Below are 17,169 nucleotides of genomic sequence, written 5' to 3'. Positions count from 1 at the left end.
CGTGTGTGTGTGTTGCAGTAGGACAAATTTTTACTTTTTGGTTTTAAATAAAAATAATATGTTATTGATTTTTAATCAGCAATACGTCTTAATACATCAATACTGTGGCGTTTTTCTTTTTTTTTCTTTTCTCAAGGTTGTTTAGATTTAGATTCCAGACTATTGTCAACATATCAACATATGAAAAAGGCTGCACATACCCCATCCCACTCACACACACAGGGGCTGACACATATCTGGACTTGATCAGCAACAGTCTGGTCGGTTATGCCTGACAGGGTGGACAGACTGCTGTGATTAGACACACCCACACTCAGACTGCTGCGGGTCAGAGTGCTGACATATTGGGGAGGCCCCTGGCCATGTGTTGGCCCCTGCTGGGTTTGTCATGAGACATTAGAAGTCTCTTAGGATTTTGTGTGGCTGTGTTTTTGTCCCCCTGTGGGGACCCTCAAGTATGTTTTAAGGTGAGAATTTTATGAACAAATACAGGAGTGAAGTAGCAGTTTGCAAAAATACTGCTATAAGCAGGGTGACATTATTTATTTATGATTTATTTAATCTATTTCATCTAATTTCAAGTAAACTTCCTAAAGGTTTTCATTGAAATTTGAAACTTCTCATTGTATTTTCGGCAATTACGGGAATTCCCTGAAACTTACGAGTAAGCCTGTTGTTATATTTAAGCATAAATATAAATATTTTCTTTTGTAATAGGAAGACATTAATGTTTGTAATAATTGTAGTATTTGTAAGATCAGTGTTAACACAGTACATGAGGTATAATCAAGTGCTCTAGCATAAAAAGAGGTGGTTTTAGTTAATATTAGACAAATCTTTGTTGAGGTTGAAAAATTAACATTCACTAGATGGCCCCAGAAACTTGTGAAGGGGAATGAAAACGTTTTTAAGTGCCAGTTTAAGAGGACAAAAATATGTGAAAAATCTGCTGAGACTCAGTGGTTAAGATAAATACAACCAGCAGTGTCAGACTGGACAGGACTTCAGATAACTGGCTTATCTGTGCCTGTCCTCAAACACCAGCAGGCACAGAGAGTAGATGACTCCCTCGGTGCATATTGTTCTGAACATTGCCCAGACAATGTATATTGATAATGAAGTGTGACAGTGAAGTATCTATTTAAAACACCCACCAATTATGTCATACTATGTATTATGCTACATATAAATAAAGTATCTATTTAAGGCAGGAAATAACCATGGAACTAACACACGATTTTTATTTTGCTTGATGCATTTTTAAGGCAAATAACTAAAATTTGAATGCTTCCAGCCCACTTTTCTAGCTGGCCTGCCCCTTCCTTGACCTTCTATCACCTTCTAATAAAAGTTCAGAGAGGAATCGTCCGACTGACGTTATCAGAACAAACGCATAAGGTTTTTGAAACATTGACATCTTTTTATTTTATCCAGCTTTATTTAAAACTCCTGTTAAAATTTTTAATTTGGCATGTTACAATTTAGATGTCTGCTAAGCAGCTGACTGCTGACTTATCCGGAGCAGGTAGCCTAACTATTTAAACAACTTGTAAATCTTCCAGTGATGCTCCACATGGACTGGGACCTCTAAAACATATAGTACTTTTTAACATGTGTACCTCAAGACTACTAGGACATGTTACTCTTTCTGAATTTAAAAACTGGTTATACATCAGTACTCTAGCATTTTTTAAGGTTATCATCCCATAAAAATGTCATATTTGCCAATGCCTACTTAAAAAAAAGTATGTGCTTCTCTTCTGCTTCAAAATACAAATAATGTATTTGTATACTTTTTGGGTCTTCTTTGACCAAATATTTAGAATTAGCTCCACCTGAAGTTTATACTAACACAGAGTCATGAAGCATACTTGCACATCTGCTAGATTTCAAGGATATCTGAAAATTACATTTTACTCATTCATCTTGCATTCATTCATTCATTTATTGCTCACTCATTCATGCATTTACATCCTATTTTATAGACAATGAAGAAATGTATGGATTTACATTCAAATAACCCTGTCACTGTAGGTACGTTATGATTTTACATGACTTCCTTTAAAGGAGAGTTATGTTCAACTCATTGCCAAGGTTGTTAGTCCACAACTGAGGTCATCCGGAGAGGAGGTGGGCAACATTTGCCTAATTAATTACTACTCAGACACTCGCGCACGCACGCATGCATGACCATGACCTTTACTTATATAGTTTGTAGCAGACCACACAGAAAGGACACACACACATATACAGAGGCTGCCAGAAGCCAGCAGAGTTAAAGGGAGAATCAATTACAACTCAACTAAGGGGAAAGAGTTGGCTGCTTGATGGGTACTTGTCAAGACGACTGTAGGTCACGAAGTGTGTGCAGGCGTGTGGGTGTGTGTGTGTGGGGGTGAGTCTGCTGTGTGTGTGCAGACATTCATGTGTTAGTCTGTTAAAATCGAATCCATTTCCAGGATTCTGATTACATCATTTTCATTTTAAGGACCTTGCTCCAATTAAGTAATTAGTTGCTTGGTGTTTCCCTAATTATAGAGTTGTTCGTGAAAGAGCTGCTGACCGGCCTGGGATTGAAAAATGGAGACCAATGCACTTTTTTCCCTGCACTTACACACACACGCCTACATCCGACACACACACACGCAGCCCAGTTTAAAATCAAGTTAATGCAGTCAAACGCTTGTTATTTCTGGTAAAGGGCAGGGCGGATGCTGCATTTCTAATCACACTAAAACAAGACTTTACTTAATAAAAAAGATATAATAGTGACTATATACAAAAACAATGAGTTTATCCTGACATTCAAAAACTTTTTGGCAATTCTTGCTTTTGTGTTGTGTTTTGTCAAATTGGGCCAAATGGGAAACAAAATTTAATAAAGCAAGGAACCCCACCCATACCCGTTTGCAAACAGTTCACACAGAAAGTAGCTGTGATATCTTGAACACCTCACCGCTCAGCCTGTGAAAACGTCGCAGTTTAACGAGATTCTGTGACACTGCCCAGACTGAGGACATCGACTAACACTCATGCTTCTCTCTTTTTTCCTCTTTCTCAAGAACACACACACACACATGTGTAAGAGAAGCTCACCCAGCTGGTTTTGGTTAGCTCTTCATGTTTGCAGTCATCACTGAGCTGGCAGGTCAGCATAGTGAGTCGGGACTATTCCAGGTCAATTTGCCCCTTCACTAATTTATATCCCCTATTTGTATCCACAAAATGCCATTTCATCTCAACCTACTTCCTGTTGGTACCTTTAAGTTTAAAGCGGTTTCTTAAAATCAGTTAATTCTCACGGCATAGTCATGTATAACTTAAATTTAATTGTATTTTCTTTTCTTCCCTAAATATTTTATACTATACCATATTCCATTTATTATAGATCAGATCTCAATTGGGTCTGTTGACTCTTTGGAAAAATTTTGAGTAGCCTCCTTCTGTTGATCATATTTACTACAGTCAGATATTCATATTTCCTTACAGTAGTGTGTGAAAAGATTATAAGATATTACTTCAAATAATATGCTTTCAAAGCCAACCTCCCCAAAGTGGTGGCAAATTGACGCATTGTCACTTTGAAACTTTTCTTGGCACACTTCAACCACTACTTAAAAAAGCAAAAGAAGGAAATGCCGAAGGGGTGAAATTACCCGCAATCATCAAAACTCTGTCAAGATTATGAAAACCTCAAGGATGGTGTCTTGTGAGACGAGCCAACAGCACAGTGCCTATCAAACTTGCATAATAGTATGACGCTGCACACCCTAAACACCACTCCAAGTATCTACCGCAGTCTCCAAAGTCCTTTGCAGTCTATGTGATGTACCTTCTGGTTTTTTGGGGGGTTTTTTTACAGTTCACAACTGCACACAGCACAATAAACAATGAATAATTGAATGACTTCTCATTTAAGGTTTTGTTAAGGTAAGGGTTAGGAAATAAGAGCAAAGTGGGCCAACATTTTTCTTGATGCTATGCAGGACCGCATCTGTAGCCTATGTTCCACAAATTGTGCGTGCAAAAGATGTCTGCTTGGCACAGACTAATGCCGCCAACTTCTGATGATATTTATGCAATTAAACCAAAGCGATAAACACCACGACTAAATTTAAAAATTGTTACTTAACAAACAGGACCGAACACGAAAATCCACCAGAGACTATAAAGCCATCTAAAACCCATGAGGACACTGATGATAAAACAAATAAAAAGAAGTGTCCTGTGAGCAAGAGTTAAGAACTATGTCATAAAACCATATTTCTTTAAAGAGCATGAATGGAAAATTACTTTAAATTGTTGGTTGTCGGGGCGTGCCATGGTGGCGTAGGGGATAGCGCGACCCACGTTTGGAGGCCTTGAGTCCTCGACACGGTCGTCGCGAGTTCGACTCCCGGACCCGACGATATTTGCCGCACGTCTTCCCCTTTCCTGTCAGCCTACTTTCATATATATTTTTAAGAATAAAAATAAAAATAAAAAAAGTCAAGGGTAAAATTACCAGCTCCATTAAAGTGACCAGCTTTACAATAAATAATTTTCATTAATGTGACAGTCTGCGAATGCCAGATTTACTTCAAAGTGAAGCCAGACCTGCATATTAAGCTGCTCTAACAGGATTGTTGAATAAAGGGGTCTGTTAATGGGAGGGATTCAGCTGAGTGACGGAGGAGAGAGAAGCGGTGAGTAAAGAGGGATCAGCAGAGATTTGGACGCCGATATCTGAGCATGACGCGTGGCTGCCATGTCATCCTGTCATTAGCAGGTTATTTGGATCTTTAATTCATCATTCAGACCTTTATTGACTGCAGAGTGGAAGATCACTATCAGTAGGAGAAGATGGGACAGAAGTGTGTGTATTTGAGACACTCAGTCCCCAGCTGCTCCTCATTTCCTGATGCCAAACAGATATCACATAAGATCATATAAGCCTGAGGTTAAATAATGCTCAAGGCAGCATTTTTGACATATTATAGTCTTTGCTCTAAATTGTTCCAATAAAGGTTTTCACTACGAAAGCAGAGTATTTGTGACAGGCCTTGATGATCATGACAGGATTTGACAGAAATCCACAGAGACCGTTTGACACTGATAACAAGGTGAGCACCACATGGGATTACTTGGCCTGTTTTGCTAAATAGAGCATCGCTACTATAGCACGGCTGCAGACACATGCAGCGTTTTTAAAAGAGGGGGTCGGTATAAGATGTATAAGTAACCGTGCTTGGTGTGTGCAGTCTCCTGGGAGCTCAAATTAGAATAGCTCAGCCACCTGCTCTGTCATTGGACATCGCCCCACTCATATTCCAGCTTACAAACACATACATACATCTAAAGGCGCTCCTCTGGGACAGACTCAGGACATCTGGCTCATGCTGGTGGAGTTTTCCTTAATTTAGCATGACCCGTTGACCCTGGCCGCCACACATTTCAGGCAGGTGTCAAAAAACAGCATCACAAGTAATTGTTGCAATACAACCATATGTGAGCAACCTAATGTTCACATTTTTATTTTATTGTGGAAAGAAAACTCTGCACTTGCAGCTCTGACCAGAGGTTTAAATTCATTGTTCACTGACATGATTGCTATTTTTTGTCATGTTGTTCTTTTCCTAGTCTGAAATGACTAACATTGATAACATACAAATTTGAATTCATGTCCCATTTGCTAAGGTCCACTCAGGGTATTCATGCACACCTTCTTCTATTTGCACCTTGAACCTTTGCTTCCTGCACAAAGCATTTCAGAAAAACAGCATCACATTTATGATCAAACATGGCGGTGGTAGCTTGATGCTCTGGGGCTGCTTCAGGAATTGTGCTGTAATTGATGTGATTATCTTGGCTATCAGTTCCACATTTGTAATCTCACACCTGGATGACTCAAAAAAACAAAAAATAATGGCCTAGTCAAAGTCCCAAATTAAATCACAATGAGATGGGGTGGCAGGACCTTAAATAGGCCATTTAATATGACAGAGTTAGAGTAATTTTGCAGAGGAGAGTGGGTCAGAGCTCCTGCACAGCAATATAAAAAGTGGTTATGTGGCATAACCTGTCATTAGGTTTAGAGGCTAATTACTTTTCATATAAGGTCTGGTTAGTTAAAATCATTAGAGAAGTTCATTTTGTGTTCACTCAGGTTATTTTTATCTGATCATGTGAGATTTATGAAGCATTTAAGTGTGACCAAAAATAAAATAAAAAAAAAAACAGAAGAACTGTAAGAGGTGCAAGCCTTTGTATAACGCTACAAGGCTTCAGTTTTTTGATTTCCACCCTCCGTCAGTTGGAGAAACGTCAAGCCTCATTTGTATGAAATCATTTAGTGCAGATCAGCAAATGTCTTCAGACATATTTTAATAAGCAGCTCCATCTTTTTTCCTGTTACTGCTTAGTCCAGTTCCCAGGCATGCACTGCAGCAGCCTGTTGTTTGGGCCTGGAGAATCGCACATTAAAGACTCCGACGCAGGCAGGATGCTGCTGCTGAGAACAGGGCCAGACCGAAGCCCCTCTATCGCCCCCAGCACACAGCCCTGCTAAGCTTGACTCAGTTTGATGCCAAGTCTTGCGAGCGTGTGCGCGTGCATTCATGCATGTGTGAGTTTACTCAGCTCAGGGGTTACATAAACAAGAGCAGCTTAGCCTACAGGTAAGGCCCACGAGAGACCAGCCGAGACAGAGAGAGCGAGATGCAGCGCCTGGTCTCTCTTTACCGTGGCGTTCCCCTGATGTTGTCGCCACTGCTGGAGCTGGATCTGTGCTAATGAAGCTGGAAAATGACTAAAGGAGATTGTAAACAAAGTTAGTGCGCTGACACACAGCAAATGTGCTCCTTTTGTTAAGAGTGGTGGAGGCAAGCATCCGTGCACGTGTTTGTATGCTTCCCAGATGAAGAGATGGGGAGGACGTAGGCGGACGGGATTTTGGAGGTGGAGGCTGGCAGCAGGGCACTTGGCCACTGGTGCAGAGAGAGAGAGGAAAAGAGAGAGTGGGGCAAGGAGTGGGGATGGTGATGGCGAGGGGGGGCAGCGGAGATAAATCATTAGAGAGCAGGTTATTGGAAATGCAGAGAGATAAAAGAGTGAAGAAGCCAGTAATTGCCTTAAAGATCAGACTACAAAGCATTACTTTAGATTTTACAAGGCCAGCCGGCAACAAAAGAGCAGTAATTTATGAGCTCAGTGTAAAAGAATAGCATAATTACATTAAAAATTAATGCTAATGAGGGCTAAAATGGGGAAGGTGGTTATTATGAAAGTTTGTATTCATCTTCCCTGGCTTGAATGATGGCTAGTGGCTTGATTAATGGCTTAATTTCTATCAATTAGCAGGCGAAAAAAATCTCCACTGAGACGGGGCCTAAATTGAGCATTGAATTACACATTTTTACCACGGCACAGGGAGAGAGATGGCTACCGAAACCTGGGAAATAAAGAGACACTGCTGAGTGTGTACTTGTGAAGATAAGACATGAAATCCCAAACTTAAACGTCTATCCCAGGATTCCTGCACAGTCTGGAAGCCATTTGAAATTTGATTCAAGTGTTTTACAATTTTAGATAAGTGGGAAAACAAAACAATAGAGCGTAGACAAAGTTTCGGAACTTCATTGCTTCATTTTTTTCATGATGATCTTTTAAAAAGTCCCAACAATAATTTGTTCCAAACAGTGAGCTTTTTATGCTGCTTTTATATAATAAATGCAAACTGGTTTTCAGTTAGATGTGATGAACAAAGAAAGTATTTTTGGTTACTGAGTGAAAAACCACACCTGCACTCACACTTAAACACCTTTAAAGGATTTAATGGATGAAGATAAAGTGGGAATTATTAGTAGGAGGGAACTACTTTGCATTCCATCCATCCATCCATCCATCCATCCATCCATTCATCCATCCATCCATCCATCCATCCATCCATCCATCATGGTTTTTTTTGTTTTGTTTTTTTCTGTTCTTATATTTAAAGCTTCACCACTGTGCAAGTTTCTCCAATAAATTCATAGTTAACCTCTGAATCCAAACCTTAAAATAAGTTGAATATGGACTAAAATGAAAATTTGAGCCGAGAAAATCAGAAATGTTAAAATGAGTAGTTACCATAAAATGCTATGATGTTTTGTAAAATGTTTGGTTTTTAACTTGTCAAATGTGTTGTGCTTGGAGAAATTCAGAAAAGCAACACAAAGAAAATTACATTTAAAACAAGTCTTTAAAATTTTTGAGCCCTTTAAGAAATCCCGTGTGCTGTAATTCAGCTGGCTTATATTAGAAACCATTCAGCAGTCCCAATGTTGTTTAACTAAACATCAATTACATTACAATCATAAATTAAGGAACACTGTTTGCACACTTTTACAACTTATTTGTTTAATATGTTCATTAAAAGACTTTACATTCCATTTCCTAAAAACTAACAAACATGTCTTTATAAAACAAGCAGTTAGTTCCTCTTTTGTTCATCTTTACCACATATCAACAACAACAAGGTCTGCAGTAATTCAGCTGGCTCGTCAGTGAAGTCACTTACTGGAATTAATCAGCAGCAGCAGCAATATATTCAGCTCAGCTACTCTTGATTGACAAACTCTCGAGCAAAGTCAAGTTTACAAAGACAACACCGCTGCAGCCCAAAAGCTTCAGCTCGTCCTGTGCATATGCGCTGTGGAACAGCCCCCTCTTTTGGTGTCTCAGCGTAACTGCTGAGAAACGCTCCTGCCTTCAAGGATTAAAGGAGACCATCTGAAATCAGTTTCCATTGGCTGGTTTGATTTCCCTTCCTCGTCTTGGGGTCTTAATCAATGAAGTGGACAAACAGCTATTTAGGGAGAACAATAGCCTATTGATTTTGAGCCACTCATCAGCACCCCTGTCTATCTTACTAATTTCAGTAATGAGATGGCGAGAGCTTTTTGACTGTTTTTTTTTTTTTTTCTTGTTTTTTATAAATCAGAGCAAAACACGTTTGCACAGATGCAATTACGAAAGGACTTTTTGGCCCACAGCTTCATAGCTAATAATGAGGCTGTTCTCACCTTTATTCCTTTTCCAGGTTGTTAAATTTCCAGCATGAAGCAGCCGCTACTGTGCATTTAATTGCGCCTCCTTTTGTTTCCTTACTGCTTCCCTGCTCTCAGATTTCGCTCTAACCTCCTCTCATCGCTGACAGAGAAGCGTTCCTAATGCGGTGACAATCGAGTCGACCTGTTAAATTAATTTGCCAGATAATGTGTCAATATTAAATATCAACTTTGACCTCCTTGAGCTTCAGAGTGCGCTCGCCCAGCTGGAGTATTGATTTTTTTTGCCCGCCTCTGAGCTCACTTGGCCCGCACTCAAAGTCCATTATTTTTGATTTTCTCGTGAAATACATATCTTTACCCGCTGACATCTGACAAACAGCATATGGAAGTCATTTTATCTACCAATAATGTGTTTGTCAAAAAGTCTGAGGTCTTAATGGATTCCTGCTCTGCACGCGGAAAGCATCCGCCAACGAGATGCTGGTAGATGTGTGTGTGGGTTTGTTTGTGTGTGTTGATGAGTCTGGGTATTGTTTATGTAGGGCATTCATGCTCAAAGGACAGCAGAGATGGGAAGGTAATTGAAAAAAAATGAATTAATTGTGCTGAATTAATTGTGGGTTAGTCACAAGCGTGCGTTTCCATTCAAACATGCACACAAACACACATGATTGCTGTGTGAAGGACAGTCCACAGTCTCCAGGAGGATATTGGGCCCGTGTTCAGGCTCCCATCTAGAAGCCCCAGTCAAGGTAATGACTATTTTTGGAGCCACATCTCCCCGTGCTGGATGACAAGCCGATAGTCTGTCACATAGGACGGCTTAATTCAACTCGTCAGTCAGTTGTCCAATTCTGCAGCGCATTAAAATCAGACCAGAGTTGTTGAAGTGCTATTATGAAGCTTAATAAAGTGTGTGCGTGATAGAGGGTGACATTTTGCTGTGAAGGCTGGACCAAATATTCATTTATTCATTAAACGCCGGGGCCATAAAGATGTGTTGTGACACCCTTTCTATAGCTGCTAATGGATTGAATTAAATCCTTTTTATCAGCTCCAAATGCATACTGTATTTGAGTATGCTGGTAAAAGTATTCACACCCCTTAAAGGTTTTTCACATTTTGTCACATGACAACTGCAAACCTGGATGTTATTTTGTTGGGATTTCATGTGATAGACCAACATAAAGTATAAATGTGAAGCAAAAGGAAAATATGCATGCTTGGATACTTGGTCTTTAAGTTGTTTTTCAAGTATAAATATGGGATAGTGTTGCATATATTTGTCTTTAGTCCCCTTTACTCTGATACTTCTAAATAGAATCCAGTTTAACTAACAAAAGTTGCCTGATTGGTTAAATTGAGTCTACTACCTGTGTACGGTTTAAACATAGCCGTTTCTCTGCAGATCTGAGGTTTGTCAGAAAACATTACTGAAGACCAATTAACACATACTCTACACCAATTAACTCTACACTGACCTGTAGATGGGTCAAGGATAAAGTTGGGGAGACATTTAACAGCACTTTTACACTGCAGAATTAACATGCAATATAACAAGCTGACTTGCCCTGTGGAGTACCTCAAGGACCTGTTCTGGGGTATTTTCTCATTTTGCTGTACATTCCCTTTTTTCCAAATTATCAATATATGGACATCATCTCTATGCTGATGATATCCATAAATCCAGTTATGTTGGAACCAAGCCAATGATGGATCACGATAATCAGAGAAGTAGCCTAGAGCCTACCAAAGAGTAACTTTGGAGGGCCTGTAGGAGACCACATCTTCATTTGAAGGATCTGTTGACAATGCAACAAATCCCTTCACTTTGCTACAAGCTATATAGAATACAGCATAAACATGCTTTGGGGACAGTAAAGTTTGTTAGAGATAATGCAACAATGGATAAAACTAAATACAAGACGTTATGAAAGAGAACATGTTAGCTACAAAACCCTTTAGACTACAACAGAGTTTTGCCATCCAGCAGGACAATGATCCTAAACATTCAGCCAGAGCTACAATGGGATGTTTTAGATTGAAGTGATTTCATGTTAGAATATTCTAGATCTAAATCCAACTGAGAATTGCAATTCTTGAAAATTGCTAATTATTTGGTCTAGCTCAGCTTGAGCTATTTTGCAAGAAAGAATGGGTAAGACCTAGCCTGGTCATTGTCTTCCTACAAAATTCTGCTAAATCCTCATCTCACGTTTTTCTACTTAGCTGGATTCCTCTGGTTGAATTCCAATCGGGCCAATAAGAAGAAGGACATTGATTTTGTGCTTTGTTTTTTAATTGTAATCTTCCTGTATAGGGTTGTGGTGTGGCAATGGCAGTGGAGGAAGTGAACAAAGACATTCAGTCTTTATTATACTTGGAAATGACCACACTCCCAAAAAGATTACAGTCGGAGCAACACAAATGTTTAAGACACTGACTCATCACATACATTACGACCAAACATTAGCAATTGGGTAAAATTTAGTCCAAGCCTCCAGGAAGCAATTGTTTCTCAATAGCCGGGGGTCCAGGCCCTCTGTGTGAAGCAAATGGGCTGGTTTTTACCAGGCTACATAACATTTTCAGTCTTAGATGTGTAAAGTTGCTAGTGTCATACACCAGACATAAACATTTGCTATAATTACAGTACAAGTACAAAGTATTGGTGCACAATACAAATTTACAAAAAAATATGAAACATTGATATTTTTCTTTTACTTCACAATAATTATCCTCTTTATTTGTTCTGTCAAATGGAATACTAGTAGAATACAATAAAGTTTGTGGTTGCAATGGTAAAAAGGGTTCAAGCAATGTAAATACAAGGTACTATAGGTATTCTATCATGATACAATGTAGGCATTTAGAACTTAAAAAAGGACTTAATTCAGTCCAAAAAGAGTTACATCATGGCCCCAATGTGTAATCAATCAGTGAAAATCTCGTTCACCCTTCATAGCAAAAATCTAAGTTTTCCGATATCCTACTCTCTTACGCATGTTCCCATTTGTGTTACTGACGCAGCCTACATCCGTGCCGCTCAGAAACACGGACGCTTGCTGGATTGACAGACAGCGAGATGGGAGAGTGCAGGAGAGGAAAGAGAGGGATGAATATTGACTGATCAGTAAAAAGATTGACAGCCAGAAAATAATGAGTGCATTCAGACTTTTTTTTTTTCCCTGTCGCTAACTTTCCTCGGCACACCTATTTTTGCCCTCCCACGCTCACAAAGACTGCTTTTAGATTCCTGAAGTGATTTGTCATCTGATATGCAGAAATCCTGATGTGTTTATATCCAGGAGTAATTTATTGGAAACCCTTTGTGTCTGTTTTTGTGAAATTGGACAAGCCGGAGAAGTATACTCTCTGATACATGAGGTCTGAACTGAATAAAACTTAATCACATTTATTCCCTGTAATGAAATTCCACTGCAGTGAGCTTGTGTTCATATTTTGATTATTTTAGAATGCCATTATCTGAGTGTAATTCACTGTCTGGCTATTACCTTGTTAGTATTTTTCCCCTCTTTACCTTTTGTAGGAGTCCGTGCCCTTGGAAAGGCATAAATACTTTTTTCTTGGAGGCACAAGATTAAAATAGGGGGATTATCAGATTTCTTTTACTGTATATGTCAAATAGTATTATACTGGAAGAAGAGGCCAATCTAGAGGAAATCCAAATGTTTTCAGATCATGAAGGAGAAGGTGCTCCACACTCTGTGTGATAGAGAACATGTGTGTCTTTCTCTGTATGTGTGTTTCTGTTCATGGCTTCCCTTGTTTAACGTATTTTTCAGAGGGAACCTCTCTGGAGGAGCAAGTGCGAAGGATAAAGGACATCGAGGCCATCGAGAGTGATTCCTTTGTTCCTCAGGCTTTCAAATCTTCCCGGGATGACACAAAGGTGCGTTCTGTCCCTCTTTCTCCCCTGGCCCTTCACTCTCTGAGCTTTTTTTGCTCCGTTTCTTATTGAATTTCGCCCCTCCGCGTCGCTCCGCGCCGTCTGTCCAGAGACGGCCCAGACCAAATCAAACGTTCCCATTGAATGCCATTTGCTCCCGACCCGAGAAGGTTTCATCGAAATTTTTTTTTCCCTCTACGACGGCAGCACCCCACACAAAAGCCACAGCAGGCGGCAGCCGTCCCGCGTCTGTGTCTCTGTGCCTCCCCCCTCGCCTTTCTGGTGACACAGAGGCAGACCAATTGCAGAGGTCATTATTGAAATGTTTCTGCCTTCTGAAAGAGCTGAAATTAGATTTGTCCGGACTTCGGGGCTGTTTTTAAAATACAGGTGACAACATTAGACAGCAAACCCACAAAAGTTATGATCCATGTGGCCAAAGGGAGCCAAGAGATTAGACCGCTACAGAAATTGCACCCTACACAGCATGTCCAAAAACAAATATTCTTACAAGATTTACTGGATGAAATGGAAAAAAGAATTTTATATTAGATCTCTATAAATGAGCTTGTCATTAAAAAGGATTTTTTCCCCTTCTAGGGATTCAGTTCAAAATATTCTACAATATTTATAATGTTTATTTCTTTCAACACTGACAGCTCACAGCCAAATCCAACATTAAGTTTCCAACATTAGAATATTACATAAGACCTATTAAGTTTAATACAGGACTGTTGTCCTACTGTAAAGTATGCTCACGTACTGTAGCAATATATGCACTACAGTCTTGGTCATGGTTTCTTTTGCATGACTTGCTGCAATAATGTGGCTTTGCTAAAGTATTGAGGTTTCTTTACTGGAGGTTTTCAGTCGCGTCTGGTGTCATCAAGCAACTTCTCTGCCTCTCTGCTCATCCTCCAGACTCTGGTACATTGATTTCTAAGTGAAATGGAAAAAAAAACTGACTTTAATCTGCAGTGGTTCAATCTTTGTTCTCCCTAGAAGAGATAGGATACTTCAGGTGTGGCTTCACATGAGGATCATGCCACATTTGTTATCCACATCCTTGGTTATTTCTGTGTATTAATTGACTCCAGCCAGAGTCTACATTTTGTAAATCCGCCCCAAAAATCTTGACAGCATTAATGTTCACAGTCTTCTAAAAGTTACTATTATTCTCACATGTGGAAGGAACATGTTTTTTCCTTCCACTGAACCTTCCATTAATGTGCTTAAACACAACTATATGAACAGCCAGCTTCTTTAGCAATAACTTTTTTTGACTTTACCATTTTCTAAGAGGAGTCCTGGTCTATATCCTGGATAACCATGAAGTCTACAATCTTCCCCATGATTGTGTGGGCTTTAACATGGTAATAAAATAAGATTTATGTATTTAAATCAGAAATAAGCACCTTAAATATATCACAGCATCCCTTTTTGACTTGAGTGATTGAAACAAATTCATTTTTGAGGACTGATTTAGTTAGATGCACCTCTATGACAGAAAAAAATGGAGTCTTAAATTTTGAGTTTGATGTTAATTTGATTTTAAAATGTATTGCAATGTTGCTTTCTACATTAATTTTTATCAATATTATTTTACAAGTACCGTGAGTTCTTTTACAACTCACTGATCATTTAGAGTTTGAATTATTGATCAATACTCTTGAGATAAATGCAAAATAAAGTTATGACAACAGCTTCTTTTTGGAATATAGACTAGTTTTTAAGATATTTTCAGTTCTTTATCACCACAACAATTGTGACACGGACTTGTGACCCCAGTTATCGGCTCAGTAAACAGCTTTGACTGCTAAGCTAAACAAACAAGGGTTTGTGTCAGCACAAAGAACGCTGAACAGTCAACAGATTGTTTTTATAAATTGCAATTACATTTTTTAGATAATATAGATTTTTATTTTTTTTATGACATCCACAGACTCTGTCTCTTGTGTGCCCATGGAGACACAAATCACCAAGTTCGTAAACCTCTGCTCAATAGTACTTTATAGATTAATCTGTTTACTTGATTAATCTGATTAATCAATTTGCCAACTAACTTTCAACCAATAAAAACGTTTTACAACAAAGTTTTGCATTTCTAAATGAAGAGGTCTTAGTCTGGAAAAATTATAAAATCTGAAAAAAAAAAAACATTTATAATGGGGATTTTTCAAAGATTGTGTCAAAAAACCTTTGTAGTTTTGCTGAAGTTGTGTATTTTTCCAGGTTAGTTTTTGATGTTTATAAATTATAATAAAACTGCTAATCAAGTTAAAGAAATTTTATAACATGCACTCACTTAATTTTAGATCAGACATTTAAAATTACAGATTAAATTAAGATTCAGAGCATTCGTCTACAGTTGAAAACCTTTCTTAACTTAAACGATGTTTTATGTATTTCCCTCCAATTAAAAAAAAAAACATAATTACTACAAATGTAACATTTTTAATCTACACCACAATACATCTCTGAGTTATTTAATAACGGTAACCTAATGTTTACCAGCAATTAAAATTTATTTTAAGAATATTCTGTTAAAATAATTAGTTAATTTCTGTAATTCACTTTGTTTACTGTTTTTAATTTGTGCCGTTAGAAGTCACTGTAAATCCTTTTCAATCATAAGTTGATGAAAGATTAGTGAAGCCCTTTATGTCGGCTACAGCCTTCATTTTAAATAAATAAATAAATAAAAGAAGAAATACAAGCAAGCTGCATTTATTAAAAATGTATATTCAGCAGATTGTTCCCCAGGAATGTGATGAGTAGTTTTTTTCTGCCTCACACTTGGCACATCACCATGCTTATTAGTCAGTGTGTTTCATATCCTGCTCACTTTCTGTTTCCTGCCAAATGAATTTTAAAAGGATTCGTCCAACTGGGTAAACATCTGCTCTAGGGCTGGTATTAGGGGTGTTTAAAACAGTAATGGGTTTGGTGAAATGTTAATTTAGTTATTTCGTCATTTAATAAATGTAACAGTGAAGACACGCCAGCCATTCAAATATGATGTTTATTGTAACGTATGGTGATGTTTACACGCTGCAGGATGTGAAAAAAAGCCATTTTCTGTCTATCAGCTCTATAAATGGCAACGTGAGAGCTGCAGAGCACCCTCCGCAAAGATCTTTAAAACATTTTTATCAAATAAATCATTGCAGTAGTGTAAATAAACTCGGTACTTTATCTATGTTTTAGACTTTTTAAATAATTTTTCTAACAGTATAATCAGGTTTAAACAAGTGGACATTTTCAACATTTTCTGACTAGCGAAGCTTTAAGCAGATCTGGCTTTATTAATCGATATGTTCTCTTGTCTTTCCCATTTTTAAAAATGCCAACACATACATGTATGCACATTATGTTCATTGGTGGTATATAAATATATTTAGACAGTTGAAACCAGTGTATAAAAAGATAGACTTACAAAAATTATATTGTTTTTTTTAGATGCCAGACCATAGAGATAATTTTTAGATTATGTTTTTAACTGTATTTAAACTCAGAGGTTTTTATACATTTTCCTTAGTATTTGATACAGTTGTCTTTTAAACTGTATTACTTGAGTCAAATGTTTTGGACCAATTAACTTGTATGTGCGAGTGAATTGAAATTAGTTTTTTTTAATTTTGTGCCTCGAGATGACATCTGTTGTGAAATGGTGCTTAATTAATAAACTGAACTGAAATTTAATTGAATTTAAACTGCGTTGTAACTAATTTGGTGATATACTTGTTCATTTGGAGGGGCCTTGTCCTTGTATGAGTTTGCATTGCTGTAATTTGCCTATTTATGCCTCTTTTTGAGTACTTGCTTTTTTCTTCCTGAGTGGCATTGCTGCCACTGGACTGGTTTTGCTGTGGATAGTGACGTTCGTTGACCAACTTCAGTTGCGCTTTTTTCTTTTTGTTTATGGGTTGATGAACGCTCTTCTGTGACAAAGCGTTCATTGATTGCAAATGACAAAACAATGGTTCTCAAAACACGTCTTCTTGAACAGAATGATAGCTGAACATTTCCGTACTGTTCATACCAGTATATTTGTTGTTTTTCTTTCCATGATATTACAAATTAAATCAGTGTGCTTGAGGAATTGAGTCAAAATATACCCACAGGTGCCTTAAAAATTACTGTAAATTTAATGTTCAGTGGGGTTTTTTTCTAACTAGGTTTGAGCACAAAAAACAAAAGGACTTAAAACAAATAACTAAATAAAAAAAT

The 17,169-nt window shown here is 38.1% G+C and overlaps 1 protein-coding gene across 1 annotated transcript in view; it reads left to right on the top strand.

Annotated features, from left to right (window-relative positions):
• rsrc1 (arginine/serine-rich coiled-coil 1) overlaps positions 1–17,169 on the top strand; it is a 143,686-nt gene that overhangs the window by 122,522 nt on the left and 3,995 nt on the right. Inside the window, exon 8 of the mRNA XM_032545816.1 lies at positions 12,836–12,942. Coding sequence (XP_032401707.1) covers positions 12,836–12,942 — 107 coding nt within the window. The remainder of the gene's footprint in view (positions 1–12,835; positions 12,943–17,169) is intronic.

The sequence above is a fragment of the Xiphophorus hellerii genome, chromosome 18 (genome assembly GCF_003331165.1).
Source record: "Xiphophorus hellerii strain 12219 chromosome 18, Xiphophorus_hellerii-4.1, whole genome shotgun sequence".
Lineage (NCBI taxonomy): Eukaryota > Metazoa > Chordata > Actinopteri > Cyprinodontiformes > Poeciliidae > Xiphophorus > Xiphophorus hellerii.
The sequence above is the reverse complement of the archived record's forward strand: the minus strand, read 5'-3'. Positions and strand labels throughout refer to the sequence as shown.